At 36.0% G+C, this 26,752-nt stretch overlaps 1 protein-coding gene across 4 annotated transcripts; it reads right to left on the bottom strand.

Annotated features, from left to right (window-relative positions):
- Window positions 1-879: 879 nt before the first annotated feature.
- On the bottom strand, window positions 880-26,695 carry HPGD (hydroxyprostaglandin dehydrogenase 15-(NAD)). 4 transcript variants are annotated; one of them, NM_001277784.2, is made up of 7 exons: window positions 26,508-26,695; window positions 26,279-26,402; window positions 22,862-22,968; window positions 11,398-11,494; window positions 4,231-4,307; window positions 2,869-3,032; window positions 880-1,767 (listed from the first exon to the last, which is right to left on the bottom strand). In NM_001277784.2, the coding sequence occupies exons 1-7, from the start codon at window positions 26,598-26,600 to the stop codon at window positions 1,632-1,634; spliced, it is 798 nt and encodes a 265-aa protein (NP_001264713.1). In that variant the 5' UTR covers window positions 26,601-26,695; the 3' UTR covers window positions 880-1,631. The 4 variants fall into 4 exon arrangements, with proteins under 4 accessions (NP_001264713.1, XP_046796071.1, XP_040554868.1 ...); XM_046940115.1 differs by lacking the exon at window positions 22,862-22,968 and having other exon boundaries at window positions 26,508-26,653; XM_040698934.2 differs by lacking the exons at window positions 880-1,767; window positions 4,231-4,307 and having other exon boundaries at window positions 2,902-3,032.
- Window positions 26,696-26,752: the final 57 nt, after the last annotated feature.

Below are 26,752 nucleotides of genomic sequence, written 5' to 3' on the forward strand. Positions count from 1 at the left end.
GAGTTACTGTCTAATTTAGTGTAATTTTGCTAGTAGCTTGGTTTTACATATGCTTTCATTATTGTTTTACATTTCTTTTTTTTATAAGCTTCATTGCATTATGGTTTAACAGGAGAGAAACAGAGGTAGGCAATTATCAGTGTTAAGACCTGACTAATAAAGCTTACTGACTTCTTACATCAAGTCTTTAGTGCTATTTTGTCACATTTTAGGAAATATTCAGATCTTTTATATTGTGTTATATTAATGAAATAAACGTAGAAATTAATATTATCAAGACAGATAGTAGATGCTAGTCCAGAGGGATCTACAGATGCCTTAAGGGATGCTGATGGCATGGCTAGCATCACGTGTTTGTTCAAAATAGGATTTAAAAATATCTGTGTTATCATAGCCAAAAATGGATGCAAAGGAAGAATGGTGAGTAATTCAAGGTATGTGTGTCTGCTTCTTTTCTTCTCCCCACAGTCTTGTTACTTGCTGACTTCCACAGAAGATAAATATTAGTTTTTCTGCTCTTTAGTTACAATCCTGGAAAAAAAAAAAAAAGCAATGCTTAAATCAGTGAAATTAAAGTCAGTATTCCCAAGGAAGGTGACTATTAACTTTTTCCAGCTTTCGTAGGGATTATTCCATCTTCTTATGCTATGAGTCTAAATAAATTACTGTATTAAAACGTATTTTTACTCAGGTATGTAGCCCATGGCGTACCAAGGTTTTTTTCATATTTATAGCTGGGGATTGAACTGGATTCAGAAAGTCCAGGGGAGCACAGGAAGTAGGAAACTCATCAGTTCTGTTGCCTTTGTATGATACATTCCATCTGAAAGTGTTATGATACCGAAATGGATATGTACAAATATGAAGCAAGCAGGTCACTCAGTATTTAATTCATGTTTTAATCAATAAAGGCAGGAAATTATATTTAAAGATTCAGAAAGTGAGATTTAACGAGTAAACAGACATTTCAATCAGTGCCAAAGTATGCATCCTTGTATATACAAAGACTGAACATTCATGTATATATAAAAAAGAGAACAAAAATATTTTAGAAGTAGTTTATAAATAGGTATAATCCAAGAGGAAAAAAATCTGTTCTTCTGTGTATGATATGCTACATATTCAGTTGTGTGTTTAAATGTGGAACAAGAATTTTGCCTCTTGTTCTATTTTTATGTGTATATATAAGAAAAAGTAAATTGTTAATTTTTAATGGTTTATCCTGAACTGAATTCTTGGTTTGAAGAATTCAAGATGTAAATAATAATACATTTACCTCTGTGAAAAGAATTATGCTAAGTCAGGTTCACCAAAATATGCATGGAGTATATAGATTGGATAATTGCACAGAACTACAAGAAGGAAAAAACTGGCCCTCATTACTGTACAATCAGAAGTCTTCAGAGCAGTGTGTATATTCTATTGAATAAATAATACTAGTGTATATGGAATCAAAATAAGTTGATAACATTTTCCCCGGATTGGATTTTCTTCTCCATCTCTGTAATTAGGGTGTGAAAGTTGGAATACTGTCACTGATTTAGATACAACATTAACCTTTTTTCCAAAAGTTTTTCCAACATTTTTTATATTTTAAAAATCAAAAGTTAATTGGAGTAAAACAATTTGATTTATCTCTTTGACGTATAAGGTGTTTGGCTGTATTCTTGAAAGTGAATCCCTTGGGATGCTGTAATCTTCATAACTTCTCCATTCAGAGTATCATCTTCAATTATTGTTATCAGTCCTTCAGCAATTATTGATGGGCTAAAAAAAAAAAAAAAAAAAAAAAGGCTATTATTCAATAATAATGTAATAGACTGTGAAAAGGGCAATTATAAAAACACAAGGTAAGTCTATATACCCTGAACCTTAACCTGATATTTGAACATATTTGTTTTCAGAAAAGCAAAGGTGGTGTTATTGTTTTAGGAGAAAAATTCAATCTCCTTAATCAGGAGATGGAACATAAAGCTGCAACTTTGCAAATCATTATTGTTTGCTGCAGGTACTGTTAAATTCCTGTAGTTATCCGCGTACTTCTGGGCTTTCTATTGGTTTTCTCTTTTTCTCTGTTGGGACAATGGACAGAAATAGCCCTTACGCGACCCTCTGCAGCACTTTGCTGATGTTTTATTTAGTTTTATTTGTAGCAGGACTGGTACAAATTACTGCAAGGAGAACTTTGTCACATCAGTTGGATATGTTCAATAGATGAAATATATTTTAAATATGAAAAATGTTGGGCAAAACAGCACAGGTTTCTTTTGTGTAGAAGGAGCTGAGCAGCTAATTGTTAAGAAACTGAGAAAGTATTAAGAAAAGATGTCATTTTAGGCTTTTCTTGTTCTCATTCTTAGAAAGGCTTTTGGCCTTTCTTTGCAATTCCCTAATGGACTAGGTAACTCTAATCTGCTCCACCATAGTCGCTACTGTACAGTTATGAATTTAGGCCAGTACTGGGTCTGATTTCTATTTGTCTCATGTCCAAATTTTGTGGAAACCAAATACAAATTATACTCTCTGTATCTCATAAAGATTTTCACTTAACAAATTTATGGAACAGTCCACTAAGAATCATTCAAAACTAATACACCATCTTTAAGTCAGGAATTTGATTTGCACTTTGCTGGAACTGGGAATGCATAAAGAGGAAGTACCACCACGTAGACGATGCTCCTGAAATAGGCTTAAGTATCTACCATTACTCCTTTATTTATAGGATACCACAATTGATAGAATTTGTTCTGAGGCAGCATTTCCCTTTCATTATTTTAATTTTGCCTGCTGAGAATTAATTGAAAATACAAACTTGTAAATAAAGAACAAGAACAAAGGTCAAAAAGCAGTGTATCTGATTTAACTTACTCCATCACACCGTAGAACTGCATCATATTTTTGATCTCATCCTTATATGAATAATATTGTCCCATATTCTCTTCTTTGTCTATTGACTGAAGAATTGGTGTATTGACAAATCCTGGACAAATTGTGTTGAGTCTCACACCATAGTTTTCCATGTTAGCAGCTAACTAGAAAAGAGGGAGAGTTAGGAATTCATCATCAAATTTTTTTTAAAGAGTATTGTGTAGCTAAGTAGCTTAACATTTAACAGAAACCCTGCCTGACATATTATGTAAATCACATTTCCTTTTCATGATTAGGTAGCCTGCGTTTTTGCTCTGGAAAAGAAAAGAAAATGAAATCCTATACAGTTTGTATCATGTTTCCATGATGCTAGGCTGTACTGCATTCCCTGGTAAGTACAGTGATTCTGTGCTGATTTTTATCTTTCTCTTCGGCTTTCTCATGTTCAGCAGAGAGACAACACCTGCTCTAATTTTCTGCAAAACCCTTTATTTTTGAACTTACATGATGATGTTTAATTACTCTCTCATAAGAAAGCAAAACTGGAAAACCAGGTTTCAGGTTTGTGCAGTGGCTAATATGTGATATGCAACACTTAACCATGCTCATCTGTTTAGCTTAAGATTAAAAAGGACTGATTTGTGTGGGAAGTAGGAGAGTAAAATCTAGACAACCATGCAAATGATTATTTCAGGTTCTTTGTTCTGGAAATTAGGGTGGAAGTCTTTTATAAGTGGACTATCTTCTTTAAGCTTAACCCATGAAAGTGTAATCATATTTCACTCTCTTTAAGTTATTCTCTCATACAGCTTGTTCAACTTAACTGGAAAATTTTGTAGTCAGAGTAAGATTTACTATGTGCTCGTATAACATCTAACATGTCCCATCCTGAACGTGTTCTTTTACATTTTAGTGTGTTAAGAGTTGGCAAGAATAAATAACGATCAACATATTTGTGTTCCAGTCACTTTTTCCACACGTTAGCACTTATTTATCATTACAACATCCTCATTTTGACTTAAAAATAAGAAAAGCAAAATGTTAAATGATTGAGATGGTGTTTTGAAAACTATTTCTAAAGCTTGGAAAAGAATTTATGGCTTCTGGGCTCCTCTGTCTGTCCTTATACTATTTTACAATTTCTTTCTCTTTTGCTCAGTAAACCTTTCTAAAACTCATATCGATCATAAACAATTTACTTATTAGATCTTTATATATCCTTTGTGAAAGGAGGGACCCTCCAGCACTTTGGATTCTTCATTTGCTTTAAGACAGTTTGTTCCAGATGTGTGACAAAAGAGGAGGGAAAAACAGCGTGTTCCCTAGGAGATGCTGATACTGTTTTCAAAAACATATACTTACTGCTATTGAGCGTGTAAATCCAATTACACCATGCTTTGTAGCACAGTACACAGGTTGGAATGCAGCAGGCATGAGTCCTTTAAAATAAAAAGTTATCTGAATAAGGATGTTGGGTACCCCTACTTATGATGACCTTAAACACAAATGTAAGTTAGTAATGTAAAAGAAAAAGTGATCACTTTTAATCAAATTCATAGAAATGCAACAAAAAAGTTTATTAAAATCTGCATATTCTGTTTTTTTCTAAGGTAAGTGGGGAAAAATGGATGAGATAGATGAAAACACAGGGAGCTAAAGGTGGAATAATGGAAAAAAGTATAATTTTAAGATAAAAGTTCTGTCTCTGAAGTAAGACAAAAATAGAGGAAAAGACCTGAAAGGAAACACTCAAGAAAAAGAATTTTAGAGCCTTTTTTTTATGAATCTCGATATATCTAAAGTATTTTAGGTACTTTCATTACTGAAACCTTAACTGCTGATACACAAACTGGACACCTGTGTTCATTTGAAGTGATTTTAAGGAAGGAATGTTGGTCAAGATGAGGGAAATAGCAAAGTTAATTTTGGCTACTATAACTGAATTGCCATTATGCTAGAAATATTTCACTAAATAAATACATAAAATGTCTGACTTAACTCCCTTGCTTACGTTATTTCTCTCAGATGGTAAAACAAACAAACAAACAAAAAACAAAACAACTGAGAAAACATTTCCCCTAAATCCTAGTAAGAGATAGGAATGAATGTGCTGCTCAACTGGCTGAAGTGCAGTAAGCCAATGCATCTGCCCTTGAAATAATGTTGTTATTTATTTGATAATGTGGTTTGAACGACAAGAAAGAGTAAATTACATTGCATAATGGGTTTTGCTCAAAGAAGGAAGTATAACAGAGTAACTCAGACTTAACATGTCATCAGAGGCATTGTAAAATTTATTTTACCTACAATGCTGCTCCAATAATGTTTCATAGGTGATGGTTTTTAAGAAAAGACTTACGTGGAATAGGGAAGTTAATTTGCAATAAGCAAATGGAAAAAGCACTAAGAAACGAATGCAGGACCTCCTCTGTACCAGAGAGTAAGGAGATGAGTGATTAAACACTGAGAAAGTAGTAAGATGAAATCCCTATTGAGCAGAAACAAAAGCAGAGATGTCGATAGGAAATATTCTCAAAGCATTTTCTACACTGAATTAGACTGTCTGAAATGAGTTTCACTATATGGTACCTCCTACAGTGGCCCCCATTCAGAAATGAAAATCCAGCATGATGTTTAGAAGGGGACAGGAAAAAGAGTTAGCAATACTTGGCAATAACGTTGCTGTGTTCTGTAAGGAAAAGGAGAAGCAAAATGAAAAGTGACTGCTGTGATTGTGAACATTTGTAGTGGGAGTGAAAGAACATAAAATCATTATTTACAGTAAAGAAAGAAGAATAGAGACTTTGGTAGAAAAATTAAGAAGTTAATTCTAGTTACACTGAGTTTGATGGAGAAAAGCTGATAAAGAAGAGATAGATCATGCGTGTATATATATGTATTTTTAAACATTATACCAACAATATCTACTGTGCAGTAACAGCTGAACAGGACCACATGGATGCTCTGGTTCCACCTGAATATGAAGATCCTGTGAAAAGCAAGCAGAACACTGCCTGTTCTATAGTTAAAGGACGACACGTCTGTGCTCCTTAATGCGATATTGTAAAATTTGATTTTATTGCCTTAATATTTAAATTCAACAGAAATAATGTTTTGTATCTTTAACAGACAGAATCAAGAAGAGTGTGTCTCATCTCAGTGGATGATAGATACAATACTCAGCTCTTACGTATGGATTTGCCAGAAAATATATATATTTAAGAGATTGTTCAAGCTCTTTACTGTAGAATCCACTTTGTCTGGAGGACTTACTACGAAAGCTTTAAATGTAACCATGACAAGCTTCAAAGTTTTGTCTTAGTTTAAATGCCACTTTGGTTAGCCAGTGAAAGCAGCACTGTTCAGTGGTGGGAAATGAACAATTTAACCTTGTGACTAGTTGTGTCCTTAACTTGTGTTGATTCATTATGCTTTTTATTGAGAATCTATTTTTGAAAAAGGCCTTTCATGGTGTTTCCTATGGATTGTGATTACAATATTCCTTTCTAGTGACTTCTCATTCTCATCCATCATCACCATTCTGGTGATAATTGGAAACACTGGAATGCTGTCTCATTAGAAATATTATGGTATTATTATTTTAGTCCTTCAGAGGTTTTGTGTATTTTAAAAATGAAAATAATCCTAATGAGGCCATGAGGTAATGGACGTGCATAAGACAAAAGGTACTTGGAAATGCAAAGAAAGAATTCAAAGATATTATTATTATTATTATTAAGACAAGTAGGTATAGTAAGACAAGTTACTTTACTTGAAAAGGAAGGGAAAGTCCAGAAATAAACAAGGGAAGGGTACAGTTCACTATAATGAAATGGAAGAAGGTTCAAAGGCTTACTTAAATGTCAAAAGAGAGCCGGAAGAGCAGAACAAGTAACTCATCTTTTTGGTTAAATCAAAACATTAAAGCCATTCTGAATAACTGAAATTACTTTTTGCTAGTGTGGAGAACCACGAAGAAATCAACTCACTTTCAGCCAAAGCAGTAACAGTGAAAAGCTAGCCCTCGCATCTTTCACAACAGCACTACTGTCTTGCTTTTGTTCCTGACTTCAGCACTCAGTACCACAGTGTGGGATTTCCCCAATCCTACAGAGATCTGCAGCTGTATCTGTTCACAGTGTGTCCTAAGGTCTTTGCTGGAAAATATGTTGGGAACTGCTCTGTGACATTGATTCTGTTCTGCCTGAGTATTTAGCCAGTGCATGAGTATGTTTTCATGCCATGTTTGTTTGGACATTTGTTTGTTAGAACACTGGATTCTATTTGCTGCTTCTGTAGATATTTAATTATCTTATGCAAAGTGGAACACCATCACTGAAACAGGCTGGGGAACATTACCTGCAAAAAAAGTTTGAGTGGGGACAATGTTCGAATGGATGATGATGGAAGCAGTGTGCTGGGGCAAGGGGAGGCAACTATACCTAGAGTTTCCTCCCTTTTGGTTTTGTTGTGGCACAGAACTGTTACAGTGAAAGAGGAGAGGAAACTTCCTTCCTCCTCAAAGGGTCTCAATCAAGAACTAGTTGGTGAACTTGACATGATTTCATAATGACTGAAGGTGCTCTTTTGATTACCATAAATATTTTGAGTAGACCAGCAGTAGTTCTGTGCTCATTTTCCCTTTTTTCAGCTCTCAGCAGGATGACAGGCAGCTTGTGCTGTTGGTTATATGGTAGTCCTCTCCTTGGAAAGGTGTCGAGACTCATTTCAGACATCAGGCTTCTCACTACAGCTTCTTGTTTATCATGATGAATAGTTTTAATTAAGTTTCATGGTCCACATCTTGATAAATTAATATGGAATACTGGGAATTGTATCAATAAGCTTGAATTGTATCAGTAAGCTTTGCTGAAACCATTACTTTCTACAGTCTGAAGAGCTTTAATGAATACAGAACAGGGTGTTTTTTTTTCCAGGTATGCTTTTCCACTGAACATGTTGTCCTTTGAGATTTGAATGACTCTCCCTCCTTGAGTAAGATTTATGAGCTTTTTGATGACCTTTCTACCCTCTATTTTCTTCATGGGTGCACACTGTTAGGCGGCTTGAGACAAATTTTGTTTCTGCTTGATAGTATCTTTGTTTCAGTAATTCTTTGAGAAGTTTCCTTCATGTTTGTATAAGTATACCATAGAGAATAAGAAACTAAAGCCTGCTTTCTAACATGGCTGTTCATCTCACAGAGGCTTTGAGCTCTTTAGAAAGCAGTGCTTCTACACTATGATTATGCAGGGATTAAACTTATTTCCAGTAACTATTCAATTTTTTTTCGCAATTTTTTTTTATAACCTCAGTATCTTGTACCATCTGAAATTTGTAATTTTATTTTATTTTTTAATGAAAAAGGTGAAGATGCTGAAGTGTAAGTTTGGGGTAACTGATGGAACCTATTTTAAAGCAAGCTATAAGGGTACATCTCTATTTACTGGAAAATATTGCCAAAGTGATTTGTTCCCTTTCTCTATTAGGTTTGCTTTATGAATTGTAACAATGACAGCCTATTGTAACACGTAGAATACTTACAAATAAATGGCAACACAGGATGTAGCTATATTTATTTAAATTAAATGTCTTTTCAAACGACATGACAGAAATCTCCTTTGTCACCCTGGGGCAAAAGTCTGGATAAGCAGTATGGGATACGCTCACAACATTCTCAGAAGGTCAAAGCCTCATGAAAAGAAGCAGTTATGTAAGCAGAGAAATGAGCTAGAGGCATGATGGTCCTATGGAGTGATGAGGGAATTTTTTTAAGAGGTTTATATAATACTCTATTCTTAAGAGTATGGAGGAATAACAGATTATGTTCATTATGTCAGCTGTGATCTGTGCCAAAACCAAAACAAATTGTAAACTGCATCATTTTTGGGTAACTTCATAACAATGAACCTAAGTCTCCAGGGAATAGTTTGTAAATTTTCTAGTCTTGCCTTGGTAGACTCTGCTCAGCATCTTCTTAATTTAAATAATAGAGGGAACAGAAGTTCTTCTATGATGCTGAACTGGATACCCAACTGTACAGCTGTTTGTACCTTTACTCTTCTCCGTTACTGTGATACAGTCTTATCTTTACTCAAATGAAGTAAACCATATAGCTTTGTTCTTGTGATATATATACATATATCTTAGATCCTAAAGAAGTCTCTACTGTGAAGAAATTCTTTACACATTTCCTTTGGCTGAAGCTTTCTATAAGAGGAGAAACTGGCTGCTTGTGGAGCCTGAGTGCTTGAAGTTGAATCGAACCATTGATACGATTATACAAAAGTTGTACACATCAGATAGACTACATATCGGAAAAACTTCTCACTGAGCAATCTAAATTAGCATGTTTTTGAGCTAAATATTTTACTTTATTTCTATATATCTCTACAAGTACTTTGTTTGTTTGCTTTAAATCTGGTAGAATCCAGGCAAATAGAAATTCAATTTTACAGAACATCTTCATGAAAGAATGGAAGCTTTCAAAGGAAATGCTCTCACAAACATTTTCAGTTTTTCTCTTTATTTACTAAAAGTGTAGAGGTATCAGCCACAAAAATGTAAGAGACAATGTGAAATGTAGTCATGTAATTAATTTCGGGAGTTAAATTTAGTGTTTTGTGTTAGTCCTGTTGCTTGTATCTACTCTGTATAAAAAAAATAAATTAATTAAAATTAATGTAAGTAGTTTCCTACAGAATGGGTTTTTGAAAAATTTACTTTTTAAATTTTAAAATAAATATATTACAATATATTCAAAATCCTCCTCCCACTGTCATTCTCTTTTATGGGGGTAGATTGGCAGCAAACCGTATTTTTTCTCATTGTCTCAGAGTTATAGTGGAATTACTTCCTCTTGATCTGAATGCATACATCCCGTTAAACTGTCTCATAGATTTGAGAAACATTGAGTTAGGAGCTGAGCATTTACTACACAAGCTTATGTATTTCCTTCCTTCTCACATTTAGCCCTGTCTTGCAGGACACTCTAAAGAAAAGAAGATTCAGTGTTGGAAAGAAATGGTGGATGCTATGACTTTTACCCAGCCAAACACTTATGGCATCCATTTCATAGGAAGCATTTAAGTAGGTCTGTGGGTGTTCTTTGGAAGTATAAAACAGTAAGGCTTGATTCAGTCTCTAGTTCAATCATTGGCAGAATTCCCATGGTTAAGAACTGGAAACTAATTAATGTGTGAAGCAAACATTATTGAATGTTACACAAGAACTGCATATAACTCTTCTTGCTGCTCAACAGGACACGGGAATACTTGGTGTCTGTCTGGAGAGCACAGCCGATACAATCTTATAGAGGAGTTGGCTTTGAGGGGTGGGGGAAGAATTAAAACCACTCCAAAGTTTAATCATTAACAGAAGCTAGCTTTGAGAAAAGAAAACACTTGCAGGGAATGTTAAACAAGCCAATGGCAGCTTGCCTTTTGTATACGAAGTGAGCTGAGGGACTTAGACCTTCAGACTGTAAAGGAGAATTAGAGTCACAAAGCAGGAGCAGTAACAAATAAATAAACTATAAAAAGTTAGTGGGTGTCAGCTTCTATAACGTGGCTTTCCTTATGATCTTGGAAGCAGTTGCTACATAGAAGACTTGTAAAAGCAAACAAAGCAAAGGAATTTTCTGATAGTTGGCTGCAATAGTTAGAGTATAATGTTAATTAAATAAATGAAAATTATAATAATTATTATGATATGAACTGAGGAAAGCCACACTGTTAGATCATAAAAGCAAAATATTTTTAATCAGTTCGGAATGGTTAGAACAGAGTCAAACTTCTTGCTACGTTTGCCCTTTCTTAAGCACTCTGTGGGCATCAGCACTTCTCTAGAAATGTGTAATCTTTTACTTGTGTTTATGAAATCTTTTACTGTGATAGCAGTTTTCTTCAGGTTAATTTGGTCCTGATACAAGGTCAGTTTGAGCCAATGGAGATAAACTTGCTGTCTGCTAAAGATCCTCTCACCCATATTGAAGCATGTGTATGAGTGAAAACAGATCATCCATGTGATTTCTGTCAACAGGGTAGACTGGATTTCTCCTTGCAGAAACCCATTTTACATGTTAATTTAATGTACCCAGAACACTCATACCCATCCACAATCAGGACCTAGGGCCACCACTGTCTTACGTCTATAAATTAGACTATGGTTCCTATCTTTGAATTTGTACAACTGTAACTCAACAATGTTACTAAATAGTGTTGAGAATGTATAATAAATTGAGGCAAGTCAGGTTTTGCCCTGCTGAACATGAAAATAATTCTGATGCAGCATTTACATCATGCTCTAGATTATTAAATATGAGACTGAAAAGCTAGGAAAATTACTGAATATTTCAAAGAAAGTGAAAGTTATGATCCTTTGATATTATTTCTCTTAGCGTGATGAAAACTAACTCAAAATAAGAATAAACAGGGAAGAGCCATAGTAAAGAAGAAAAAAAGTATGAGTAAACAGTATGATCCATTGATTTTAGATAGTAGAAAGTGCTTATATATAAAATATTCTCACCTGCTAATGATGAGATATTAATGATTACTCCTCCATCACCTCCATTTCCTTTTCTCATATATTCTAGACCAAGGTAGGTTCCTCTAATCACAGATGTCTGACATAAAGGGGAAGAAGTACAATTATATTCAAAATATGTTTCTTTTTTACTCCTAAAAAATTAATCTTGCTTGAACTGTAATATTTAATTGTAATCTTGCTTTACTTGACTTCTTGGAAGATTATAAACACAGGAGACACTCCACAGTAATTCAGTAATTTCCTAAGCAAAACTACTGTGGATAAAAGTAGCTTGATTATTTTTCTCATGAAGATATCATTTGAAACATACAGCCTGAAATAAGTACTGTGAAGACAACGTATACTAAGTAAGTAATTGATAAACCAAATACATGCTTTGTCTGAGGATATAAAAAATGGATGAACACGTCATAATCCCAGTGATTTTGTTCAGATGAATTATTTTTCATTTTAGAAAATGTGCAGACCAAATCTGAAGATGTTACACTTATGGCCTCATTTGATTCATGACATGAGAAACTTGCACTTCTTAGAATTAAGTTATGTAGCCTATTTCTGGTCCTAAAATTTGTATTTTCTGGATGTAATTAGTACATTTTTACCTTTCCTGTCAAAAGAAGGTTAGTTCAAACAGACAAATACAGCTACAGAAAACAAACAAACAAACAAAAAAAAAAACATTCTACAAGGTGTGAGAAGGTATTAGCATAATTTTAACTGCAGTATGTAAATTTATTTTATTTTTTAAGAAAGAACTTTAAGGAAAAGTTTTGCTGAGATGTATATTATCTTGATTACTTAAGATCTGGTTTTGAACCCTACTGCTGGGATTCATCCCACTTACCTTAGGGTATTTAAAGCCAATGAGTCTCCCCAGGAAGGTAAGTTGCTCTACCAGAGATTTTAATGAGTACTAATAGAAAGTTGTGGTGATACTCTAAGTAAAAGATAGTAATTTCAGTGAAATGTTGCAATACTACTGCATTTGTGATGAGTTTCATACTTATTTACCAACTTAATTAGATCTCTGCATAATCGATTTGTATTTTGCTTTCAGTTTCAGCTAAAATGAATAACTGAACTGAATCATTTTTATATTTCCAGAGATATTGTTTCTGTTTTTAATCAAGAAGTCCATTTGTATTTTGTTATTTTTTGTGTAATTTATTTGACCAAAACTAAGATGCTCAACAGATAAAATGGCTCTACAAATCTGTCCACATATGCGCCATGAAGGTTTAAAGGACTTTGTATCACTGAGGTAGAAATGTCCCAAAGTATATTACTAAAACCTTTTCGTTAGTGGTTAATTGTACTGGAAAGAAAAGAAAAAAATAACTTTTGCAAAAGGAACATAAAGTGTTCTTCTACCATTATCTTAAAAAAAAAAAAAAAAAAAAAGGATAACTTTAAGATATGTATTACATTTCATTTTTTAGTAAGACTTCTAATTCAGTTTGTTTCCTGTCTTCATGAAATGTGCTTGTTGATTTTAACAGGAATCATATTTGGAAGATTGCATGTATTCCTTTTTTAATTTTTTTTCTGTATCCAAGTAACACGAGTCTGAACTGCACAGTGACAGAGACATAAAAACTTGAAGTTTGCTTTGTAATACTGATATTGAATCAGCTCTTTTTTTCTTCATTTTCTATGGCTGCAGTATTTTATGATATTTTCAGCATATCACTAGTAACATTTTGATTAATACAAAAAAAAAAAAAAGAAAGAAAGAATGAAAAAAAAAACTATTTTCTGAATACTTTAACTGAAGCTTTCTAAAGGACTGTTTTCAGTGTCCTGATAAATTAAATCTGATTTCTCTTTCTCTTGTATGCCCTGGAATGTAGCAAAGCCACTATAACTGTGGTCTTGCAGTGTTTAATGTTGATTGTCACATTTAAATTTCAAAAAATGCATGGAAAAATAAGATTATTTATGCCTGTAAGGTACATTTATTCTGAAAATGAACTCGTTAACAGCTTAACAAAAAAATTAGACATTATTATTGGTGTTTGTCTCTCTCTATATATGATAAGCTGTATACAAGACAATTTAGGAAAGGAAGGGTTAATGCTGTCTCTGGAAAGCAGGTGCAGGCCCTATCGTGCCCTGGAGCAGTGGCTTAGCCTGTTGAACAGAAAACGAGAATTCCACTTGGGATGATCAGAGGAAATAAATCCGTTGGAGAAGGAAGTAGGGGCTCCTTGAGGATTTTTCTATTACTCCAGCCTTCTCATTCAAAGAGATAAAAGAGCAAGATGAGTCCTTGGCCAAACCACAAGTAGATGGGAATAGTGAGTAACTTGACTTTTCTATCAAAATCACATTTTTGCTCTTTTTTCCTCTCTGTACCCCCCCTAGCAGCATCTCTTGGTGAACTGGGGGAAGCCTTCTTTTATAGGTATTGTGAGAGATTGTATTCTGAATTAATGCAGACATTCATTTGGATATTACCGTGGTACCTGCTGTTATCCTTGCATGGAACTTCTCTATAAGTGTGCATGATCATGACTGTTTCTGGTGTTTGGGCTTGTAACACAAATAATTATTCTGGAAATAAACTGAACAAAATAGAGAGGGTGAGAAAAACCTAGCTGTCTGCACACTCATCAGATGGCACTTGGGATGAAGGTGTTCTGTGATAGATCTTCCATTCACTTGCCAACATTCCCCTCTCCAGAAAAGAAAGTCATCTCAATAGTTTTCAAAGACAGAACAGCAGTAGTTGAAGTCACTGTGTTTTGAGCTTGCAATTTATTCTTAGAATCTAAGTGCCACTGTCCCGCCAATCCCATGGATCCAGCTGGGTGAACAAACCAAGGCTGTCTCTCCTATCTGGGAGCCAAGAACTAAGATGGAAAAGATGTTTTTCAAAGAAAAAGGTGCATATATTTTTGGGGAGTTGATGTGAAATTCATACTTGAAAACGTGCAAATTGCAGTCTGAGGCTCCGTCTTCTATGGAATGTGACACTAGTTTCCTGGGTGTTAGCATTCCAAAAGAAAGCTTACAAACTATTACTTCAGTGTGTCATGAAATGCACAGTAAAAAGTAAGTCAAAGAATGATGCATTCCTGGTCTGGGAATATGATGAAAAACGTTTCCCATCTGCCTTTCAAAAAACTAAAATAAATTGAAGATATTTTCAGGTTGTGTAATTAGAATCATAGAATCATAGAATCCTTAGAGTTTGAATGGATCTTTAAAGTTCATCTAGTCCAACTCCCCTGCAATGAACAGGGACATCCACAGCTTGATCAGGTTGTGCAGGGCCTGATTCAGCCTCATCTTGAAAGTCTCCAGGGACGGGGATCAACCACATCTCTAGGCAACCTGTTCCAGTGCTTCAGCACCTCACTGTAGAAGATTTTTTCCCTGTTTCTACCCCAAATCTACCCTCTTGAAGTTTGAAGCCATTTTCCCTTGTACTATCACCACAGACTCTGCTAAATAGCCTGCTCCTTTCTTTCCTAGATACTGAAAAGCTGCTCTCAGGCCACCTCAAAGCCTCCTCTTCTCCAGGCTGAATAACACCAGCTCTCTCAGCATGTCCTTGTAGGAAAGGTGTTCTATCTTTTAGATCATTTTTGTCGCCCTCCTCTGGATGTGCTCTATCAGGTCCATGTCTCTTCTGTACTGAGGACTCCACATCTGGATGCAGTACTCAAGGCGAGGTTTCACAATGCAGAGCAGAGGAGCAAGATCACTTCTTGACCTGCTGGCCATGCTTCTTTTAATGCATCTCAGGATATGACTGGCCTTCTGGCCTGTGAGGGCACATTGCTGGCTCATGTCTAGCTTACCATCCAGCAGTACACACAGACCTTTTTCAACAGGGCTGCACTCAATCCTTGCATCCCCCTGATTTTATTGGTAGTAAAGGTTGCCTTGACGCAGGTGCAAGATCTTGCACTTGGATCTGATGAACTTCATGAGGTTCAACTGAGGGTCCACTGCTCAAGCCTGTCTAGGTCCCTCTGGATGGCATCCCATCTCTCTGGTGTGTTGACCACACCCCACAGCTTGGTGTCAACAGCAAACTTGCTGAGGGTGTACTTGATCCCACTATCAATGTCATTGATGAAGATATTAAAGAGTATCAGTCCCAGCACTGATCCCCCATGGGATACCACTCATAACTGATCTCCATCCAAACATTGAGCCATTGGCCCCCACTCTCTGTACTCAATCCTGCAGCCAGTTCTTTGACCACTGAACAGTACACCCATCAAATCCATATCTTTCCAATTTGGAGAGAAGGATGTTGTGGGGTACCATGCCAAAGATCTTACTGAAGTCCGGATAGATGACAATCAGTGGCTCTTCCCTTGTGCATTGATGCACTGACACCATCATAAAAGGCCACTAGGTTGGTCAAACAGAATTTGCATAGCTTCCAGGAGGATATGCTCCATAATCTTTTCCATCACAGAGGCAAGACTGATGGGATGGTAATTCCCAGAGTCATCCTTTTTACCCTTCTTAGAAATGAGTGTGATGTTGCATTTTTTCCAGTCACCAGGGACTTTGCCTGATTGCCATGACATTTCATGTTTGTTGCTGGCTGCTAAAAACTATCATTAAAACCTGAAAATAATTGGAATGGTTATCTTCCTAGTTGTTGAAAAAACTGTGACCTCATTGATACTGCTGTTTGTATTCTTATCAAAATGCAATTATTTACTCTAGCAAATAATGAAGACAATCCATCAAGGTGCACTGCAGGTCTGAACATGCTCCCAAGGGAGGAAGTTTTATTTTATACCTGCCAGTAGAGAGTTCAGGATTCTTTCCAGTTAAATCTTAATATTTCCTATTGTTAGCTTCTGAAAAATTCAGATTTGAATTAGATGTGACCAGACATTCTCATATAAACTTTGAAAAATAACTGTGCTATTACTCAAATTGTTTGTAGTTTCAATTGGAAGCACCTTATCAGTAATCAGCAACTTATATAACAAATTGTTTGGCAATTTAACTATCAGTGCCAAAGTCTGAATCAAAACTTACAAAATCCAAGGCACATTAAAAGTCTGCATGTCTCATACATGTCTGTATGGTTTTAATGGTTGTTCTTAAAGAAATAGTATTTTGAAACTCTCATTCTAGTAAGACTTCTAGTTTTCAGTAGAGCCCTAATTCCATTTGTTCTGTCTTTAGGAATCTGACTACCCAGTGTTGTACAATGGTCTTGTATTCCGACAACACTTTTAAGACAGTTTTCATATTCTGTATTTCATTTTAACATGTAGAATAATCCATAAATAACTACAGTTTTTTTTGTTGTTTGTTTGTTTTTTGTAGTGGTTACTTTCAAAACATCTTTAGTCATCATCCTTTGCAAATGGCAATTGTTTAGGAAGTAATTTACTATACAGTGTTTTTGGTTTTTTTCCTTGTGTTTCAAGGAAGGTTTTCCTAATAAATCAGCTTCTTATGCCTATTTAACAGGACTTCCCTTATCACCTTGTTGGATACCTCTGTTTCGTCCTTAGCTATGGCAATATTTTATGCTGAGAAATTATCTATGCATTCCTTCAGTTCTGAAAATGACTTCTCTAATGTTAACAAGATGATTAAATCAGTACGACTTCCTTTGAGAAAACAAAATATTTGATGTAGGCTGCTGAATGAATGTAGCGTATGCCTATGTGCTATACTAAATATATAATGAATGGAAGAGCCATTGAATCATGGTTTTGTTAGACAGGTTAGTGCAGAACTGGAATTTGACCGAAGATCATTTCACCAAAGATCATTTGATTTTTGTACTGTGATGTTGTCAGTCTATGAGTAAACATTTCTAACTGCCTCATGAACTATTCGTAAACAGCACAGGGCAAATTTTAAAAGTCTGAAACTAATTGCTGGTATTGATTGCCATGGAAAATAGTAGCAGTTTCCTCTTGTCAGGGAGGTGGGATTGATTTTATTGTAGATTTCCAAGGAAGCAAGAAGATTTTTGTAAGCATTCAAGTCCCTTGGCACTCCTACTACTTTGCTTGCTATATGAAATGAAATTGTAGGCTCTTGAGTTTGAGTTTCCATCTCAAACTATAGAAAGCTAGAAACCTCCAAGAGGTAGAGGCAGGAAGCATGGATAATTAGGATTTGTTCATTTGCCAGAGATCAGTAGCTTTGGTACAATGTGAGAGTAAAACATGATGTTTAAAGTTTTTTTTTTTTTAATGCAGTTTTCTTTATTTTTATTTTTTTGCCCCCTAAATTCCTCAAGAATAAAGGAATATTATTATTTTTTGAGTAACTGGACTCAGGTAGTGCTTGATTCAAATAAATTGGTCTTTCATTGTATTTGAACATTGGCTACCGTAAACATACATTAAAACTGTAAGCTGTGAAGTTCATTAGCCTACTGTGCAATTAAGGTCTATCTATGTGCTTCCTAATAGAGACATCAACATTTATTATGCTTACATCTCTCTTTATGCATTTGGAGGGCTGATCCTCATGCCCTTGATCTCAAGATAATCTCTACTTCTCAGCTTTTGGTGGCCAAGTCTTTCTGTAAGCACTTAGTCATGTTTCTGACATCACATGCTTAAGGAACAAGCAGCTAAGCCATTGAACTACAGAGTTGGTGTATTTCTTAGAATGCAATCTTGATACACTAGTTACCTGTGCCATTTACTCTTCTACAGACAGAGCTGTTTTGTTTGTTTGTTTGCTTGTTTTGGTGGGATTTTTTTGTTTGTTTTTAGAAAGCTCCACACTGAGCAGTTACATAAGCAGTATTAAGAAATTGCTTTCCTGTCTGTACTGTGGGTCCTGGTGGTAGTGTCCAGCTGCTGAATCTAGCTGTATATCCTGGTCACATTATTTTGAGGTGGAAGTTCAGCCTGTGTAATTTCTTCTGATAAAATGGGCAAGGAAAGCAAGGTGTATGGACTGAGAAGAGATACGCCCAGGAGATCTCTTATCTAGCTTACACAAGGGAACAGCTCTGCAGTAATTATTACATCTTTGTCTCAGACGTAAATAAGAGAAAGCTTGCCTAGTTAACCTTAAAGTTGTTATTGACACATTAATTGGTCTTTTGAAGAATAGTTCCTTACTGATAAGGAAATTAATTGATTTTCATGATTTTCTAGTTGCTAGATATTTTATTTCACCGTAAGTTATATGTAACTGATCTGCATATTCATGCTTCTTCATTTGCACATGAAATTTTTATACTCATCTTAACTACCTCCTTATGACCCAGGAAATGAGCAATACAAGTGGAGTAAGCAAAGAGAGCAAGACAGATCTCGCTACTTAATCTATTTATCACAGCAAATGATAACCAGCTACCCAAATCTTTAGGGATATATATTTTCAGAATTAGCTATCATTTCACCATTTCCCTACATCTCTTTCTGTGACTGTCTTCAAAGACTTTCTAGATGTGAATAAATCTCTTCACAGGCAGTGTTTGCCTCTCTACTCACACTTTCACGGGATATGAGGAAATAAAAATTTGGTTTGCCTTGAGAATACTTTACTCACAAATTTCTGATAACTGTATTAAGGCTTTTGGTATTTATGCTGACATTATTCTGTTTTAATGATTAAACTTCAGATGAGATTAAATAAGAACATTATTTCATCTCAAAATCTATTTCTTCTGAATTCCAAATGACAAAGAATGCCAAATTTCCAATTTTTTTTCTACTTCTGCCTAAAAACTCATTTTGTTTCTTTTTAGGTTTCAGAAAAAAAGATGTTTCAATTATCTTCTAAAAATATAAGAGTTCCCTGAAACAATTCTCATAACTTTTTACTATTGTACAGTAACATTATGTGTCACTGTTTAAGAACATAAAGCATTAATAAAAACAAAACAAAAGAAAACCATTTCATAATTATTTCCCTGTGAAACAAGATAAACAAGTTAACTTTAGAGATACATAACAACTAACAAGGTATTCCCTTACATGTTAGTTAATAGTTTTTGCTTTTCTAGCAGAATAATTTGGGAAGTTTGGGAGACTTATAAATGACCTTCCTGGATCAAATTTATGTATCAGTATATAATCTTTGGAGGTTAGAATCATAAAATCATGGAATTTTCAAGGTTGGAAAGAGACCTCCAGGATTATCCAATCTAACTGTCCACCCACCACCAATATTTCCCACTAAACCATGCCCCAGTATCCCAGCCACTATCTGTTCCAGAAAGCCTACAAGACAAGAAATAAGGACACCAAATTGTGTTTTACTAATGTGCATCTAAAGCTTATCAAAATGCGATAATGTGATTTTTTTTTTTATTATTTTGTTTTGAGGACTTTAAGGGGGAAAAAAAAAGCTATAAAATGTCTGGATTCTGTAGGCATAAATTCTGTGAAGCAGGTTGCAAGAAACACTACTTATGTCATTCTAAATAGCTGTAGGTAGGACTCTTCATAAAAATGTGCATGTCACAAATCCTCGTGACTTTCTGTATGTGGTTTCTGTTTGTGATGGACTGTTGAAACTGCATAGGTAATATCCACTTAAAATGAAATTCCTATATGGTTGCCAGGTTCTTCTCTATACACTATATTAACAAGACCATACATTTGTATAAGCATTGGTAGCTGAAAAAAAGCTATCTATCAAGCCGATTTTGATCAAGTCAGCACTTCCAGACCTAGAGCTCTGTTGTGGGGGATGGATAGTACTGCTGGAATGCTTAATTAGAAGTGTTAAAAGAAATAATAATAATAATAAAAAAAGATGGATAATGTTTAGCACAAAATACAGCAGGACAGTGAAAAGCACAAGAGAAATCATTCTAGTGGTTGTTACTCTTTTTTTCCTCACCATAAAGCTTCCTTGTCTCCTTCACAGAAAACTGTAATGGATACAGGCAAAGACTGTTTTTTATTCTCTCCTTTTCCTACTGCAGTATGTCCTCTTCTTTAAATTTGCTTCTTCATTTCTGTTCCTCCTGTTTTCTCAAGCAGAGCTATCAGGGAACTTCCTTGCACCTCTTTAAAATTGTTCCTGAAGACCAACCGGTTCTGTGAACTGTTTTAGCCATAAAGAACACACCCCGTATGTGTTTGTTCTGATTTATCTTTCTCTGTACTGCTCTACTTTTGTACTTCGTACTTTAAACTGGGGCAGGGAATATTTGTTGTATAAATATATAAATAATGTCACTAAGACCAAGGTTGGCATGTAGAGGTTTTTCACCCCCCTACCCCCCCCCCCCCTTTTTTTTTTTCAAAACTATTAATTGTGGCATTGTGTATATCAAAATATGTGGCTATAGAAGTTATTCCTATTCTTAGGAAGAATACAAAGGATAATTAAATATCCTATGTTGGGGAAATAGAGACGTTTTTAAATTACATTTTTCATACATGTTTTTTTGCCTTTCTCTGCCAGAAGCAAAACATGTTTTATGGAACTGACCAACATATTATATTACATACAGTAGCTTTTAGTGTTCTGTTTTTCATAGTTAATAAGCATGAAGTACAACATCTTGGTTTACGGAAAGTATTGTAACTAGTTAGAAATGACCTATGGAAATCAGCTGGGTAGTTGGCTCAAGGTTAGACAGTTAATGAATATTCCAATTAAAAGATAAACGAGGATATGTAATTCTTAGATTGTCCTTAATTTAACACATATGGTTGTGCTTTTACTCAGCTTAATCATTTTAAATGTACTCGTTTTAGTCACCTGCATGAGTTGATGCATTTATTCAACTTTCAACTATGAAGGAGAACTTTATGGAGAATTAACCTATATAATCATGTTTAAGTTATACATGAGGTAATCCTTCCTCCTACTCTGCAATTATAAAATTTTTGGACATCAGTCTGTAAGTTAAGGCATTAAAATATCTTCAAGATTTGCAGACCCTAAGCACCTTCATTTTTTGAGCTAAATTTATAGGTGAATCACTGACAAATGTGTTTCTCACACAGACTTGAATGTTTTTGGTCATGACTAACTACCTGTGCATGCACACTTGACAAGTGGATAGCTGCCTACAGTAAATTATAGCCCACATTAATCTAAGACATATGCATAAAACTGATGATGTCACACTCTTGCCAGTTCACAGTATGAAATATCCTAGTTTTTAATTTGTCAGAATATTTCAGAAATGAAAGATGGAGAATCATGTGTAGTTAAATCCCAAGGAAGATATAGAGGAATGAGAAAGAAAAATGAACAAATGTATTTCTCTTATTGTGGAAACCTTAATGCGTGATTCCAAGAATAAACAATACCTTGGATAGATGGAAAAGTACTATTAAATCAAAATATTTTTTTATATATGTATTTCTCAATCAATTTTCTAGATCTTATCTCAGGTACAGCTTGCATTACATGTCCAGGTACTTTCTGCTGTTTCTTTTCAGAGAGGCATTCAAATTCAATGACTCAGATACCTTTGTCCACAGAATTTTCTAAAAATCATGTTTTTCATTTTCATATCCTGAGCTCTCCTGTTCAGCTGACAAATTCCAAATGACTAGTTGGATTCAAGTTTCACATTGCACTCTACCAAAAATTTTTTTGCTGCTTTCTTAGCAGATCAAGGAGATCAAGATCAAACATTTTGTAGGCATGTTCATAGGAATGACACCATCCAATCAGAACATTATAGATAGTAGAACACAAGCTGTCCAGAGTGTTGTTAACCTAGAAAGTTGCTCTTTCCTACAGAGCTTAGATCTCCTAACTGTGTAGCCTATACTAAAAAAACAAAAAACAAACAAAAACAAACAAACAAACAAACAAACAAACAAAACCTGAGGAATAGATATTGAGGCCTCACCTGGTGAAAGGAAGGAGACTTCTTTGTAGAGTTAGACAGATATCTAAGAACTAATTACAGTCTGAAAATAAATTTTACTCTTGTTGAATGTACTGTGTTTTAGCAAGTGCTTTCAAGTGATGTGCTTCAACTAGTCATGGTGGTGAAATGGCCTATGTTAAAAACTCAGTCTGTATACTAGCTTCAGTGGTGAAGAAAACATGGAGCTTGGACGAAAAAGTTTTCCTGTAGTATCAAAGTTATCCTGTAGTGTATATCAGACTTATTCCCTAATAAGCTGAATCTCACAGGTAACTAAAATATTCTAAAACATTCATATAAACAGACTGGTCTCATGTAGGTGGAGCTCTACTGCCTTAGGTGCCGTATTATTACACCTACATGGAATTTCACTGGGCTTTGTAAGAAGGAGCACGTTGTCTGCTGTAACTCTACACAATGCCATACATCTTGGATAGATGACGTAAAGAAGCCACCACACTTATATTTAATTGTCTCTATATATGCAATTAGGTGGCAATATTTTGGACAGCTGTGTTTACCAGTCTAATAATTCACGTTCTGTCGCATGGCATAATCTGTAGAAGCCATGGAGTGTTAAGTGCATTCCAATGTCAATTACTGAAGCATGAGTATGTGAGAAGAGATAATGCTTACCAAGTTAATTTGTATAGTGCTTTCCCAGTCCTTCTCATTGTTCACTCCAGCATTATTAACCACAATATCCAGCCTTCCAAAATGCTCAATTACTTTTTTGAAAGCACCTATAGTAAAATGCAAAGGTGAAATTTCTTAGCACTTTTCGTTCAGTTATACAGTGCCCGATAACATGAGCAAATGAATGTTCTTAGCACTCATACATTTTGCATTAGATTGGATATTTAGCACCTAATTATATGAACATTTATAGCTTGATCCTGTATGACTTTGATGTAATAAATTCCAGAAGTGGCCCCATATATTTTAAGTGTAAAAAAAAAAAAGGCTTTATTTATTCAGAATGGTTTTACTGCCTGGCCTGAATTTAACTTATTTTAAGAATGCGCTTCTTATTCAGTGATGTAACTAATACAGATTTTTCAGGTACAAATAGTTCTTGATTAATTTTTAAAAATTTATCAATAGGCTTTTATGCATCAGGTAACATTAATAACGTGTCTGTCAAACTCACATCTTCCTTGTTCTATTGATGAAAAGAATGACCTGTCTTCCAAAGAAACTGAAAATAAAGAGCAGGGAAACTTTCGCAGTGACTCTGTGTTCTCCCAAGTGACAGTGTTTGAACTAAGATAAAAGATGTGTAAGGCAATGATGTCATAGTGATGAGCAAACTCATGTTGGCTGGCCCTGCATTGACACAATAGTTGGATGAGATGACCTCCAAATGTTTGTTCCAAACTAAGTTTTTCCATGGCTGCAGACCTGATCTGAAGTTATACAGTTTCTTCACAGGTTGTTCTTCCCTCCAAAAATGGATACACATCACTAAACATTTATTATTATGCAAAATACCACTCCCCCAAATACTGTTTTAAAAAAACATCAGCTACTGACTGACTGCAAATCTTGATTATTTCAGGTATATGGAAATTATGCTTGACAGACCTTAATGAAACTACTTTCCTAAAAGCTGATACCATTGTAGTCTGAATTCTCTGGTCTTTCATCTTTGGCTATTAGTGTCAATCAAGGGTACAACAGCAGCTTTGAAAGAAATATTTCTATATTTTTGTTTTGTTTTTCCACCAGTTGCAGGAGTTTACAATGTTTGTTTTATTTTGTTTTGATTTTACCAGATGGTTGGTACTCTGACATTGTTTTCTTGATGAATCTGAATGCTGCTGCAGGTTTGTCACAGTCATCACCTTGACATCAGAACAAGAGCTTGGCAGCTGCTGGGAAAAGTTGTATTTATCGATTTGCTCTTATTGTACGGATTTTTCAATGTTCTTAATCTGTACTAAGGTTTTTTTTTTTTATTTTTAAAACCTCTCTTTTTGGCTTTCTGCCTTCTTGATCATGTTATTACTCAGACATCACTGTAAACTAACTTGTTCTTCCATTTTTCAATGTGAAATAACTTTGTGTTTACATTGCAGAGTAGGTGCTTAGAGCTTATTAAATCATAAAAAAGAAAAGATGATGATCATACAAAGTGCTAATCATTAAAATGAAAGAGAGGATCAATTTTAACAGGCAAGAAAAACAGTGGAAAGTAAGTCTAAACACCAGTCGTAAGTGAGCTTCCTAAATTTTAATGAAAGCAAAAATAAATGTATGGTCATTTTTTAGAACTGAAGTTTATGTGAGGATATATGCAAGAAGCCACCACAGGAAAAAGCAAGGAAAGACTTGGATATGGACAAAGTAGTGGATTTTCTGCACATAAGCATTATGTACCTACAGATACTTGTTCTAGTATTGTGATTTGTTTTATTTTGTAAGAGTTCAAGTTGGAATAAGACTATTAAAAACGTGACATTGAATGTAAGAAGCAGATATAGGACTTGACACATCCACTAAGTACTTAAAACTCTGAGTGAAATTAGGCTTATTATGCAGCAGTTTGCAATTGCAAGTGAAGAAAGCAGGAAAGTAAAGCAGTAACAAAAGACCAGGAAAAACAAACAAACAAACAACAACAACAACCAGAAACCCTAAAAGATTTTATGTCAGAACTGCAAATTTCTGTCACCTAACCTGCAATGGGAATACTGCTGTATTAGAGAAACATAGCAACTCCTTGCCCTTGATCCTTGCCATCCCTCCCTTCCTATTCTGATTGATCTTTTCCTGCTAACTTGTTTGAAGAATTTCCCTCTCTGTGCCATCCTGATCCTTACAGTTCTGAGTGCTCAGCCCACAGGCCGTGCACTAGCCCGGCATGAAAAAGTAGAGGAACTGTGGGACTGGGGTAAGAGAAAGCAAGTTGAGGTAAAAGCCATGCTGCAGAGTATGCTATTCCTACCCCTAAGAGGCTTATTCTTTCTCCTGGGTTACTCCTCTTACTTGGAGAAAAAAATCACTTATTGGTTGTGGTAAGTGTATCTCTCACATGGGTTGTCCAGTATCTCCAGTGCAAAACATTTAAGTCAGGCATAATCACACTACCTTGGAGCTAGCAACAATATTGCTGAGCTGTGGACTAGCGGCAGTGGTCTATGAAAGAGGAATGGTTGTGTTCCACCTCAGCTGTTGAGACAACAGCGAGAGCAGTGCAGTGTGTAAAAGCAGAAGTAAAAGAGTCCACATCTAGCATGACACAAATGAATCTGGTTAATGACACTGACAAAAGTGACGTCAAACTCTGTATCTGACTGACTCATTACCTGTGAATGTTTCTCTTAAGAATGGAACTTCAATGAAGTGATGTGGTAGTTATGAAATATTGTGAAGCGCACATCAACACTGTAAGCTATTTTAAGAACTCACTAGGGTGCAGGATTTATTTGCTAAATAAATAAATGGTGATCATAAATCCTGGCAATAAATAATGGCAATCATACAGGAGAGAAGCTCCTTCCCATGACCTGCATGTGCAAGACACATACAGAACACGATTGATCCATACTGAAAACCAGGCTGAAGTGCCGCGTCATACTCTGTCAACCCTTCTTTCAGCTCCAGCAGCAGATGTTGGACATAAGCATGCCATATGGAAAGATCACTGCAACCCGGAGCAGAATTTATTGCTCCCGTGATGAGAGAATGCAGCTTGGATTCTGTACCGAAGCCTCATAAAAAGCATATCCATGCTTTAAAGCTCATATATATTACTCATAAAATAACAAGTATCTTCTGCAGAGGCTTCCATGGAAAAATATTGCACAGCACTCAATGGAAATCATTTTTTTGGCTTTTCTTTACGATGTGCCAAGTAACACAGTGAAATGCACGTGCACTGGTAATAATATTTCACATCCTCAGGTTCAGAAACAAATCCTTTTTGAGTCACGGTCAGCTGAGAGCAGGCTGCCCTCCAGAACCCCGATTTGCACACATCGGAGCGGCAGCCCGGGCTCCGTCAGGTCGCTGCATGTCGAGTCGGAGCCGCGCCGGTGGTTTCCTCCTTACCTTTCAGCTGCTCCGTATCCGTAACGTCGCACTGGATGAACACCGTCCTCTGCGCTTCGAACTGCTCGTCCAGGGCCGCCTTGCTCTGCTGCCCGGCCTCGGGGTTGCGGTCCAGGAGCGCTACCTACCCGGGAACGGAGGGACAGAGGGAGAGGCTGAGCGGGGCCGCGCCGAGGCGGGGGCTGCCGGCGCCCGGAGAGAGGGAAGCGGCGGCTCAGGGCTTGCTTACCTTGGCTCCCTTGCCCAGCAGCGCCTGGACGAAGGCTCGGCCGATGCCCTGAGCCCCGCCGGTGACCAGAGCCACCTTGCCATTGACGTGCATGGCGCTGCCCGCCCGCGAGGCGCAGAGGAGCCGTCTCCCGCCTAGCCGGAGGAACCGAGCGCGGTGTCACCTGCCCCAAGTTTCCTCCCTCCGTCGCTCCCTCCCTCCTGCCCTCCCTCCTTCCCTCTTCCTCCTCCTCCTCCAGCCGGTGC

This window comes from Gallus gallus, chromosome 4 (genome assembly GCF_016699485.2).
Source record: "Gallus gallus isolate bGalGal1 chromosome 4, bGalGal1.mat.broiler.GRCg7b, whole genome shotgun sequence".
NCBI classification, from domain to species: domain Eukaryota; kingdom Metazoa; phylum Chordata; class Aves; order Galliformes; family Phasianidae; genus Gallus; species Gallus gallus.

Excerpts from the sequence above, each read along its gene's own strand:
- HPGD (NM_001277784.2), bottom strand. The coding sequence starts at position 26,600 with ATGCACGTCAATGGCAAGGTGGCTCTGGTCACCGGCGGGGCTCAGGGC. Across the intron at positions 22,969-26,278 it reads GGATACGGAGCAGCTGAAAG|GTGCTTTCAAAAAAGTAATT; the intron begins GTAAGGAGGAAA and ends ATTTTACTATAG. Across the intron at positions 11,495-22,861 it reads GCACTATACAAATTAACTTG|ACATCTGTGATTAGAGGAAC; the intron begins GTAAGCATTATC and ends CCTTTATGTCAG.